At 49.0% G+C, this 13,018-nt stretch overlaps 1 protein-coding gene across 3 annotated transcripts in view; it reads left to right on the forward strand.

Annotated features, from left to right (window-relative positions):
• Positions 1-653: 653 nt before the first annotated feature.
• LOC146338354 (interleukin-13 receptor subunit alpha-1-like) overlaps positions 654-13,018 on the forward strand; it is a 51,720-nt gene continuing 39,355 nt past the window's right edge. For all 3 annotated transcript variants that reach the window (XR_014784794.1, XM_084813569.1, XM_084813570.1), the window contains exons 1-3: positions 654-746; positions 9,514-9,665; positions 11,422-11,551. Coding sequence is in view for 2 of the 3 variants with exons in the window: in XM_084813569.1 (XP_084669695.1) it covers positions 683-746; positions 9,514-9,665; positions 11,422-11,551 (346 nt within the window). In the remaining variant the exon portion in view is untranslated. The remainder of the gene's footprint in view (positions 747-9,513; positions 9,666-11,421; positions 11,552-13,018) is intronic.

Consider the following 13,018-nt stretch of genomic DNA (forward strand, 5'->3'; position numbering starts at 1 on the left):
GCCACCGTGGCGCGCAGTGTCGCCCCCAGCGCGGGTCGCTCCCGAGGCTCGCGGGTTGCTTCGGCGGTGGGCCGGCCGCGGGGCCGCGGCTCCTCCCGCACCCTTTCGCGGGCCGGGGCGGGACCGAACGCCCCGGGGGCCCCGTCCGAAGGCGGCGGGGCCGCCGGGGCGCGCCGCCTGCTGCTCGGGGCGAGGCCGGCGGCCGGGCGCGCGCAAGTGGAGGCGCGGGGGCGGGGCGCGGGGGCGGGGGCGCGGGGCGCGCGCAAGAGGAGGGGCGGGGCGCGGGGGCGGGGCGCGCGCAAGAGGAGGGGCGGGGCGCGGGGGCGGGGGCGCGGGGCGCGCGCAAGAGGAGGGGCGGGGCGCGGGGGCGGGGCGCGCGCAAGAGGAGGGGCGGGGCCGGGGCGCGGGGCGCGCGCAAGAGGGGCGGGGCGCGGGGCGCGCGCAAGAGGAGGGGCGGGGCCGGGGCGCGGGGCGCGCGCAAGAGGGGCGGGGGCGGGGCGCGCGCAAGAGGAGGGGCGGGGCGCGGGGGCGGGGCGCGCGCAAGAGGAGGGGCGCGGGGGCGGGGCCGCGCCCCTCGCCCGCCCGGGCTGCGGCCGCGCCCCCGCGGGGCGGCCCCGCCGGCCGCTTCCCGCCTGCGCCGCCCCGGCCGCGCCGCAGCCGACGCCGAGGCCGCGCGGGCTGCATGGGGGCGCCGCCGCGGCTGCTGCCGCCGCTCGTCGCCGCCCTCGCCGGGGCGGCCGTGGCAGGTGAGCGGCGGCGGCGGCGGCGGCGGGCGGGCGGGCGGGCGGGCGAGGCGCCCCGGGCAGGGCCGGGCAGGGCTGGGCGGCGCGGGGGGCGACGCGCCCGCTCCCCGCGGCGCGGCGCCGAGGCTCCGAGGCGGGGGCGCGGCCAGCGGCGCCGCCCTCCGCGCCCCTTGCTCGGGAGGGGCCCGTGGGGCGCGCGGCGCTCACCGGGGGAGACGCTGCTCGGTGTGGTGGCGCTCGCTCAGGAGGAGGCCCCCTTGCGTTCCGTGCTTTTTACTCAGGAGGAGGCCCCCTTGGGCTTGCCTGTACCTCCTCAGCGCGTGCCAAGTCAGAAGTCAACTCCATTGGGCTTGGCGGTGCTCACCCTTTAAGTGGCTGCTTGCTCGGAGGCAGACCCCTTTGGGCTCAGTGGCGCCCGCTCCCCAGAAAGTGCGTGTTTACTCAGGACTGAGGGAGGTCACCTCATTCAGGAGAAGTCAACTCCGTCAGTGGTGCATGCTCCTAGGAAGTGTGCGAGGCGCTTACTCGGGGGAAACGCCCGGGTGCTGTGGCGCTTGCTCAGGAGGAGACCCCCTTGGGTTCCGTGGTTTTTACTCAGAAGGAGACTCCCTTGGGTTCCGTGGTTTTTACTCAGAAGGAGACCCCCTTGGGTCCCGCGGGGCTTACTCAGAAGGTGACTCCCTTGGGTCCCGCGGGGCTTACTCAGAAGGAGACTCCCTTGGGTCCCGCGGGGCTTACTCAGAAGGAGACTCCCTTGGGTCCCGCGGGGCTTACTCAGAAGGAGACTCCCTTGGGTTCCGCGGGGATTACTCAGAAGGAGACTCCCTTGGGTTCCTCTGGGCTTACTCAGAAGGAGACCCCCTTGGGTTCCGTGGTTTTTACTCAGAAGGAGACTCCCTTGGGTTCCTCTGGGCTTACTCAGAAGGAGACCCCCTTGGGTTCCGTGGTTTTTACTCAGAAGGAGACTCCCTTGGGTTCCGTGGTTTTTACTCAGAAGGAGACCCCCTTGGGTCCCGCGGGGCTTACTCAGAAGGTGACTCCCTTGGGTCCCGCGGGGCTTACTCAGAAGGTGACTCCCTTGGGTCCCGCGGGGCTTACTCAGAAGGAGACTCCCTTGGGTTCCGCGGGGATTACTCAGAAGGAGACTCCCTTGGGTTCCTCTGGGCTTACTCAGAAGGAGACCCCCTTGGGTTCCGTGCTTTTTACTCAGAAGGAGACCCCCTTGGGCTTGCCTATACCTCCTCAGCGCGTGCTAAGTCAGAAGTCAAATCCATTGGGCTTGGCAGTGCTCACCCTTTAAGTGGCTGCTTGCTCGGAGGCAGACCCCTTTGGGCTCAGTGGCGCCCGCTCCCCAGAAAGTGCGTGTTTACTCAGGACTGAGGGAGGTCACCTCATTCAGAAGAAAACTCCATAGGCGTGTTGAGGAAGATGCACGGCCCCATCTGCTCAGTGCTGCTTGCTCCCAAATAAGTGTGCCTACTGGGGCTCCCATTCTCACCCACATCATAAAGAGAATACTGCTTCCCTCGTATATTTTGTTGTTGTAACTCTGCATCTGTGATTAGGCTGCTGTATAAATTACAATCCAATGGTGATTATTAACAGGGGCAGGGGAGATGTCCGTTGAGTTGGGTTATTCCTTGCAGGATTGGTGGCTCCCAAACTGTCAGAAGGTGAGTGCGCTGACACTGCATTGTTCGTAAACACTAATCTATTGCATGTGTGTGGTGAGAGCAAACCCAGCTATGTGCGCGGTCACATGTTTGTGACTCCATGAACTTTTTATTTGCAGTTGCCCTTCTATTAACTTTGACAGCAAGCTCTATATTTTTTTTAATCAAAATTGGGTTTTTTGTAATAAATAACTTTTTGTTTCTGCAATCTTAGTTCCTTGAATTGCACCGTAGAACTTTGAACTGCATCAGGGAATGTTCCTGTTTGGTTTGGATAGATTGGCCTTGAACAGGTGTTGCGCAATGAGTTTTGTGCTACTTTCGTTGTCCGGAAGGACAAGGGCAGAAACTGAGCTTGGCAGTGGGAGGGCTGTGTTGGGCAGCCGGCAGGTTTGACCTGCCATCTGGAAGCCTTTGCAGGGCTGGCTCCCAAGGGTGGTGGGATCAGGCAAGACCTGCTGACCCAGCATTCCCAGTTTGTACGGCGTACTTGCGAAGCTCAGAGGCAGTGTGATGAGACAATTCTGTTTGTACACCCCCCCCCCTGAGCTAGATTATGTGGGGCACTGGGGATAACTTGTACAAGAGCCCCCCAAATCCTGAAGCTGCCCCTCGGGGGTTGTGAGCAACCTGCTGAGTTCTTACTGCAGCTCTGCATGCCCATCATGTCAGTGCAGAGTTTGGTGCTGGATGAAGAGTTCAGCAGCATGGACAATCTCAATTTCTCATTTTTTCGTTAAGGCTGTGGAGGTAGGCGTAGAGTTGTGTGGGAAGTGAAATTTCAGAAGGCTGTTGTGGAAAGGCAGGGAGCAAAAGCAGGATTTCCAAATAAGACTTTGGGGGGGGGGGGGGCTACAAAGTCAGCAGAAATAAGTCTGTGGATAATCCAGCTGGAAGCACTGATTGGATTAATCCTTTATTAACTACAGACTAAAATGTGGCTTTGTTGTATGATAGGGTAGTCAGTACTGACGATCTTGACTCAGGCTGTTGGTTTAAGATTATTTTTCAAAACAAGTAAATGTGCGGTTGTGTAAATCAAGAAGGAAAACAGTTATATCTTCATGCCGTGCTCTTTAAGCGGGCATTTAATATTTAATCTGTTTGACTAATTTTGCTTCTAGCTCCTCAATGTTTTTTGATATTTTTAATGTTTGATATTGTATTTTGATACTATGATGATGATGATTGGTTATTTTGTTGTTTGTGTTGCTGTTTTTTTGGTTTTATTATTGCAAACTGCCGAAAGTTGCTGCCCAACTGGCAAACTCTCAATTTGCCAGTTGGGCAGCATAGAATCTCATTAATTAATCGACTCAGTACATATGAGAGAGATGTGTTCAAAACAGTCTCAGGAAAAGGCAGGTGCCTTTTTCATGCAGAATACACACCCCTCCCGCACACGCACGCATGCAGCAGGGAGCTGTCTGAGAAAACTGAGCCGCTGACTCTAGTGCCACGGAGCCATATAGACCACTGAAATGCAGGCATTGGAAGTGCTGGATCGGAGCATGCATCCCAAGCTGAATCAGAGCCACTTGGGTGGGCCTGTAACATGCACTCCCTCCCGTCACTCCCATCAACATCAGAGATCTTATTGCAGGCAGGAGCTTTTCTGTCATGCACCAGCTTTGTGGAATGCCCTCCACAGGGAAGCCCACCTGCTCCTACCCTTAATGTCATTCTGCCACCTGTTCAAAAATCCCACCTTCAAGTATAACTTGATAGGATCTGAGATAGTGGTGACTGTCCCAAAAGAGAGATCTTGGTGTTGTAGTGGACAGCTCGATGAAAATGTCATCCCAGTGTGTGGCTGCTGACAAACTGGTAAATTCCGTTAGGCATAATAAGGAAAGGAAAATAAAACAGCCAATATCATGCTCCCCTTATACAAATCTATGGTGCAACCATACTTAGAATACTCTGTACAGTTCTAATCACCACACCTAAAAAAGGATATTGTAGAGCTGGAAAAAGTCCAGGAAAGGGCAACTAAAATGATGAAGGGGCTGGAGCAACTCCCCTATGAGGGAAGGATACAACAGCTGGGATTGTTTAGAACAGCTTAGAAAAAAGACAAGTAAGGGGAGGCATGATAGAAGTGTACAAAATTATGCATGGTGTGGAGAAAGTGGGTAGGGAGACATTTTTTTCCCTCTCTCAAAATATTAGAACTTGGGGTCATCCTATGAAGCTGATTGGTGGGAGAGTCAGGACAGATCAAAGGAAATACTTCTTCACACAGCACATAGTTAAACTATGGAATTCGCTACCCCATAATGTAGTGATGGCCACCAGTTTGGATGGCTTTAGATAAATACCTGGAGGAGAAGTCTATGAATGGCTACTAGTTCTGATGGCCATGTGCTACCTGCAGTACCAGAGGAGTGAGACTTTGTACACCAGTTGCGGGGCAACATGGGTGAAAGGGTACTGTTGTGCTCATGCCCTGTTGTGGGCAGCTGGTTGGCCACTGTGTGGACAGAATGCTGGACTAGATGGACCCCTGGTCTGGTCCAGCATAGCTCTTCTTATGTTTGTAAGGTGTGGTTCTTTTCAGGAGACTGACTATCTGTGGGGGTGGGGGGTAGATTTTTTTAATGCTGCTATAGTTGGGGTTTTTTTATTGCTGTTTTCAGTGTGATTATTAACATTTTACTGTTAGCTGCTTTTTATTGTTAAAAATGTTTAGGATACATTTCAAACGTGTTTAAAATATATTACTCATTGCCTTACACAGCTGTCTTAGGAGCTTTTATCAGGCATTTTTAAGAATTCAGCATCCTTTGCTTTGTCTACTATCTGAAGCAAGAGGCAGTGAAAAGGTGCACATGAATGAGAGGAGCTAAACGTTTTCCTTTCCTCCACCTTGCCTCCCTGAGTTCCAGTACCCTATGAGCTTTTCTCTGAGCCTAGTTTTAAATTGAGCTGGGCTAGGAAGAAAAAGTGCCTGGAACAAGAATGCAAGCTAATGCAAGGTTGTCAAGTTCACTTCCATTTATGTACACATCTTTCATTGTAAAAATTAGACCTCTCCCCCTCACCTCCCATTCCATATGTGAATGGGACAGACAAAACACACAAGTGAAGAAGACAAAACACACAAGTGAAGAACTACTACTTTTAACTACTCCCATTGCCCAACTTCCTGAGCTGAGTTATTTGTCTCCTTCAAAGCTACTTCTGAGTCACGCTCGCCTGCCTCTTCATTCCTGACTGTGGGAGGAGATTAAACTCCCGGGGGCTTCTGGAACGAATCCCTTTCTCTTTGTCCTGGGAGACTTAGTCTAAGCTGCATCCATGGAAGCGCATAGTTATGAGATAGTTTAAGACTGGGTGTTTGCCGGGTGGAGTCTATGCCATGATGTGCCTGAAGTCATCTGCAGACTGATGCCCTTGCTGGTGTGATCTGCGTGCTGGCGTGTGTGCAAGGGCAGGGACAGCATCCGCGCTGGTTCTTCCTCCGCAGTCTTGTTCCTGGTCTGTGTGGTACAGCGGACGTGTCAGCCCTTTGGCCCATTTTCCTTCCTGCCAGAGAGTGGCCCAGGTGCACTGCAGTACCCAAGAACTCCTGGCTGCTGTTACAAGTAATCTTTGCTCCCCGCCCTCAGACAGAAGGTTTTTCTTTTACGTTTGGAATTTTTGAGAGCGAACCATGAAGTTGTGACCCCTTAGGTTTCCCTTGCGCCAGTTACAGCGTTATCCCCTGATCACTATAACATGAAGTGGAGGGCTGTTGCTCAGTGGTAGCGCATATGTTTTGCACGAAGAAAGTCATAGGTTCAACGTCTGGCATCTCCAGGCTGGGGAAGGCCCCTGTCTGGAAACCCTGGAGAGCCACTGCAGGTCAGCGTAGACGATACTGAGCAAAGTGGACCAGTGGTTGCTTTGGTATCAGTGTAGCTTCCTGCGCTCCTTTGAAGGAAAGCTAAGGTTGCAATCCTGTGTATGTTGACTTGGAAGTAAACCCTGTTGAAGACAGTGGGATTTCCTTCTGAGTAGTTGTGATTGGACTGCACATTGCAGACAGTATTAGAAACCATGTAGAACTGAAGGCCAGACCAGACACAACTTTTCTGATGTAATTTCCATTGTGTCTCTGATTTTTGTTAAACAAATAGCTGGCTTGGGTGTGTGTGCACTGGATCAGAACCATGGCATGGTGGACGGTGCCCCCTCCACAGGCCCTCCCATTCCACCTGCTGTTTGCAATGGGAAGAAAGGTCCATTGATATCAGTGGACTATTGGGCAGTATAGAAATGTAATAAATAAATAAAATAATAGTAATAATAAAATGAAATAGCAGACCTGGAGAAGGGGGATTTCCAGTAGGGGTCCTGCAAAGGGTTGGTCCCCCTTCCCCCACACACACCATGGTCCCAATCCAGAGATAACGATAATAATAATTTTTTAAAAAACAGCAAAGGTAGCTGTGCTGACTGTAAAGAAAATTCCCAAATCCATATTAGGGTAATACCTTTTTTAGGACAACCAAAAGATCACCAAAAAATGTACACGTTTTTGAGATTTCCAGATCTCTTCATCAGTGACGTTGTTACAAAAAGCCAGTTTGGGGGTGGGTAGGGGGGAGAATAGATTTAAGGGACTAGATTTAGTAGATAGGGTCCCGGAAGAACTATGGACAGAAGTTCGCAACATTGTTCAGGAGGCGGCAACAAAAAAGTCCCAAAGAAAAAGAAAACCAATGGCTGTCTGCTGAGACACTGGAAGCAGCCCAAGAAAGAAGGAAAGCAAAAGGCAACAGTGATAGGGGGAGATATGCCCAATTAAATGTGAAATTCCAGAGGTTAGCCAGAAGAGATAAGGAATTATTTTTAAACAAGCAATGCGTGGAAGCGGAAGAAGATAATAGAATAGGAAGGACAAGAGACCTCTTCCAGAAAATTAGAAACATCGGAGGTAAATTCCAGGCAAAAATGGGTATGATCAAAAACAAAGATGGCAAGGACCTAACAGAAGCAGAAGAGAACAAGAAAAGGTGGCAAGAATATACGGAAGGTCTGTATAGGAAGGATAATAACATCGGGGATAGATTTGACGGTGTGGTCAGTGAGCTAGAGCCAGACATCCTGAAGAGTGAGGTTGAGTGGGCCTTAAGAAGCATTGCTAATAACAAGGCAGCAGGAGATGACGGTATCCCAGCTGAACTGTTTAAAATCTTGCAAGATGATGCTGTCAAGGTGATGCATGCCATATGCCAGCAAATTTGGAAAACACAAGAATGGCCAACAGATTGGAAAAAATCAACCTATATCCCCATACCAAAAAAGGGAAGCACCAAAGAATGTTCAAACTATTGAACAGTGGCACTTATTTCACATGCCAGTAAGGTAATGCTCAAGGTCTTGTAAGGTAGACTCCAGCAATTCATGGAACGAGAATTGCCAGATGTACAAGCTGGGTTTAGAAAAGGTAGAGGAACTAGAGACCAAATTGCCAATATCCGCTGGATAATGGCGAAAGCCAAGGAGTTTCAGAAAAACATCTATTTCTGTTTTATTGACTATTCTAAAGCCTTTGACTGTGCGGATCATCACAAATTGTGGCAAGTTCTTGGTGGTATGGGGATACCAAATCACCTTGTCTGCCTCCTGAGGAATCTGTATAACGACCAAGTAGCAACAGTAAGAACAGACCACGGATCAATGGACTGGTTTAAGATTGGGAAAGGAGTACGGCAGGGTTGTATGCTCTCACCCTACCTATTCAACCTGTATGCAGAACACATCATGCGACGTGCTGGGCTTGATGAAGCCATGGCTGGAGTTAAAATCGCTGGAAGAAACATTAACAATCTCTGATATGCAGATGATACCGCTTTGATGGCTGAAAGCGAGGAGGAGCTGAGGAACCTCATGACGAAGGTGAAAGAAGAAAGTGCAAAAGCTGGGTTGCAGTTAAACCTCAAAAAAACCAAGATTATGGCAACCAGCTTGATAACTGATTGATTGATAACTGGCAAATAGAGGGAGAAATCATGGAGGCAGTGACAGACTTTGTCTTTCTAGGCACAAAGATTACTGCAGATGCTGACTGCAGCCAGGAAATCAGAAGTCATTTACTTCTTGGGAGGACAGCAATGACAAATCTTGATAAAATAGTGAAGAGCAGAGACATCACACTGACAACAAAGGTCCGCATAGTTCAAGCAATGGTATTCCCCGTAGTAACCCATGGCTGCGAGAGCTGGACCATAAGGAAGGCTGAGCGAAGGAAGATAGATGCTTTTGAACTGTGGTGCTGGAGGAAAATTCTGAGTGCCTTGGACTGCAAGAAGATCAAGCCAGTCCATACTCCAGGAAATAAAGCCAGACTGCTCACTTGAGGGAAGGATATTAAAGGCAAAACTGATTACTTAGCAAAAAAAAATTACTTTGGCCACATAATGAGAAGACAGGATACCCTGGAGAAGATGCTGATGCTAGGGAAAGTGGAAGGCAAAAGGAAGAGGGGCCGACCAAGGGCAAGGTGGATGATTGATATTCTGGAGGTGACGGACTCAACCTTGGGGGAGCTGGGGGTGGCGACGGCCAACAGGAAGCTCTGGTGTGGGCTGGTCCATGAAGTCACGAAGAGTCGGAAGCAAATAAACAACAACAAAAGGGGGGAGAATGGGGAGGAAAAAACATGGAGTTGATGATGAAATCACAGTGTCTCCGTGTTCAGAGTCCCAAGATGAAGTGGGTCAGGGGCATCTGCGGAGATTAAAATTAGGCTCTGCGGGTCATTAGATGATTACAGGGTTAGACCTGGAGCTGCCCCTAGGATTGCTGGGAACCAGAAAGGGAAAACTGTTGGGTCCCCTATTTTGAAAATATAAAACCCCGCTGTTACTCAGATGCGTTTCCATCCTAGGTGAAGTACACTGGCCCTTTTTACCAGTGGATCACAGAGAGAAACGGGGCAGTCTTTACATTAACCAAGCTGGGGATAGTTTTAGATGCTGTACTAAGTTAAAAATAAAGGTCAATTGAAGCTAAATTGTGTAGTTAGACTGCCTTTCCGGTTGCTGCATGGATGCGTCCATCAACTCTTAAAAGAACAGAGAGTGATGGTTGTCCTTCCTTTCTCATAGGAGCCCTGTTGCCTCCCGTAACTAATGTCACTCACACTTTCAACAACAAGCGCTGCCAATTGAACGTGACCTGGAATCCTGTCAAAGACTTTAATGGCATCTGCAACCTAGAGTATAAGAGTGTGGTGAGCACTGGTGGAAAAAGCAAAGTAGTAAGTTTTCTGGTTCTTTGGATTCCTATTGTAAAGCAACAAAAATGATGAATTACAGGTGCAGGAATTGTGATGGAAACTAGAACTTTGCTGCTTCTCAATTCCTAATCACCTACTTTCTCTTATGTCTTCAACTCTTTTGGGTTTGGGTTAATTTTCTGTAAGGAGCAAGAAACCTGTCTTTGTACAGTTATTTTAGATCAGGCTGGTGGAATCTAAAAATCTGATCTGGTTGAACTGATGTTTCCATTCCGCTGAGGGGGGCTATATAAGTCTCCTAAACAAATAAGCAAATACCTCCCTCCGAGGAGAAGGGGGCCAGTTACTCTCTCCACGCTACATCCAATCCAAACTCCTTATGGGCAGAGGCCTGGCTGATAATGATCCCCCTGTGCGTGTCCCTCATCTGCAGCGTGGGTTATGAGCCTTTGTTCGTAGCAATCTCCCATGTGTAACTCCAGCAGGGTACAGCTTGTCCTAACAGGTGCCACAGCCATGAAGAGGTTCCTGTATCATTTTGCAAACGTTATACAGGAGAGAAAACATGAATGTTTAATAACGTCTTAAGGTGAAAGAAAGAGGAAGCCAGCTAAATATTTAGAAGGACAGTGATCCACACGTGAGGGGCTGTGTGGAAGAAGACACAGAAACGAGAGGTAGCACAAAGGGGTGAAGGTTTAATAAGAAGATTAGTGTTCCATGAATGAAGAGAGTGACCAGGAGGATAAAAGGAAGGCAACAGACATACTTAAGAAGGGGCAAGATAATGAAGAAACTTAAAAGTTAAAATTAGCAGTTTAATTTCAATGCAGAATAATAGATGAAGCCAGCGAAGGGAAACGTATACAGGTGTAATATGATTTTAGTGCAAAGAAAGGAAAATTAAACAAACGGAAAAAATGAGAACAGAAGTAATTGGTTTAAGTGAAGAGATATTTACAGTGCAATCCTATGTATGACTACTTAGAAGGAAGCCTGACTGAGTTCAACAGGGCTTACTCCCAAGTAGGTGTGCACAGTGGAGTGGGCAGCTTTTATGACCCCGAGAGCTGTATGTGGTGTTGTGTAGTGGCCAGAGACTGCACACACATGTGCATGCATGCATGCATACGGATACACACACAAACTCCCTCCCGCCCAAGTCCTGTTGCAGATCTGCAGCAGCATCACTGGGGTGGGTGGAGGAAGCCTTTAATTTTTCTTCCATGCCAGCAATATTGAGCAGTATTGTAGGATGGGGGGGAAGGTTAAGGCCTCTTCCCCACCTCAGCAATGCTGCCTTAGATCGCTGTGGTGGGAAGGGGGCTTCAGCTGTGCCTTCATCTGAGCGCTATTGATCTGAACAGAGGAAGCTCTATAGTGCAGGAGGTGTCCTCTTGCACTAGAGAGCCATGTGAGAGGAGAGAGGTGAGATCACTGGCCACTTCTTTCTCATGGTGAGAAGGCAAGCACAAGTGGAAAGGCAGCTTTGGCTGCGTTGGCAGCTGCTGCTTGTATCATGGGGGGGGCATTTCAGCAGTACCCCAGAAGCATGTTTGGGGGGCTGCAGGAAAGGCCTTGGGGCCCGCATGTTGTCCACCCCTGGTGTATAGGATTGTAGCCAAAGACTTGCAAGGATATAATGACTAGCACTACTATATAGTTTCGTGTTGCCATTAGAGACCGTCTTCTGGAGTTAGGTTTGAACTTGGGCTTGCTTGAGATGCATACTTTTTCATCCAGATATATGGAATGATTTTCCCCCTTCCAAACTTAGAGATGGAGTTCGAGACCTTTCCGGACATTGCAAGTACCTCTGGGTAAAAATGTTGTTTTTGGAGTAAGAACATCATGTTCAGAAAATGAGGGTGAGGAAAAGCAGATTAATATCCCTCTTCAACCAAAGGGTAAGACTTCAAATACTGTATGTATTCCTTATATTGGGTTTATTTAATTTTAAGCCATCCAATAACCAATGATCTCTGGGTGGATTACGAATGATTAAAAAACTAAAATGCCGTACAAAGAGTTAAAAAAAAATCTCATGTTGGCGCAAGCTCCACAAAGACAGGAAATCAGAAGCTAAGGCTGAACCCTTAACAGACGCGCCTCATGATTAGTGATGATGTTGTGCAATGTCACAAATTTTGCATGCTTACAACTTACCTTCCTTGTACCTTTTTATCCTGGGTTTTTCAGGCCCAAATCTAGACAGGGAGAAAGGAGTACCTGGGACCAGCAAAGATGCTCCACGTTGTCCTGGTCCTGTCTTGCTTGATGAAGCATCTGAACCTTACTGTGTTGCTGGAGAAATCCTCCTGTGACTTGACCCATGCCTGTTTGTTGCTTGTAAGCACACACAATTTCTGACGTTGCACAACATCATTACTGATCACGGGGCACGTCTGTTAAGGCATGAGCCTTAGCATCCTGTTTTCTGGCTTTCTGGAGCTTGAGCTAACATGAGATAGCCTTAACTCTGGTCTTAAACTGTCAGATTTTTTTTATCATTGAAAATCCCTGGTTTTTAAAAAGGAAATTTATTATGATGTTCTGGGGGAAAAAAAACACAGAAACTAAAAAGCAAAACACAAACAAGACATTAACTGAGTAGACGTGTACAAAGGAGTAGATATGTCCCTGTGTATTCAGAAGAGCTTACTTCTGAGTAAGCCTGCGCAGGACTCCAGCATAGCTTTTTCCTTTTCCTTCCTCTCTTCAACTGTGATCTTTCAGTCAGTGTGTGTGATTCCCTCACTCTTACCTCAGTTAACAGTTTCCTCCCACCCACCCCGACTGTCATAATTCTGACAAGAACTCCTCTCACAAAACACTGCAATACTGACCACATTCTAGCTTCAGAGTGGAACTGAGCATTCCCAGCATCATTTTGCCAGCAGTTGCTGCCAGAGGCTTTCATGGGACAGAAAAACTTTGAAAGCTTTTAAACCACTGCTCAGAATTTCACCAAGCCAATGAAAGGCACACCTCCTTGACAAGCCTCAATAAAGTACATCGGCAGTAATTTACACCCAGAATTTGAGAGCAATATATGATATACTGAGCCACAGCTTGGAGGAAAACTTATAACTGTGTCCGTTTTCATCACTTTTTAACTTGCTGTATCTGTGGCCATTTGCATCGGATCACTTTGAAATTTTGCACAATTATAGATCCCATCAGGTAGATGGGCTATTTCTGTGAAGCTTGCCTCCTTAGTTATTTTTAAAAGATATTTTTTGGACTTTTGCAAACTTTGGGGTTCTCCCAAGCATGCTGCTGCCCCATTCTTATTTCTGAGGGGCTCATTTTGGTCCATTTTTGTTAGCACTCACCACCGGAATTCGCTACTAGAGGGACTGATGATTAAGAAC

This window comes from Heloderma suspectum, chromosome 9 (assembly GCF_057233095.1).
Source record: "Heloderma suspectum isolate Gila_16-S chromosome 9, 16-S_ref, whole genome shotgun sequence".
Taxonomy (NCBI): domain Eukaryota; kingdom Metazoa; phylum Chordata; class Lepidosauria; order Squamata; family Helodermatidae; genus Heloderma; species Heloderma suspectum.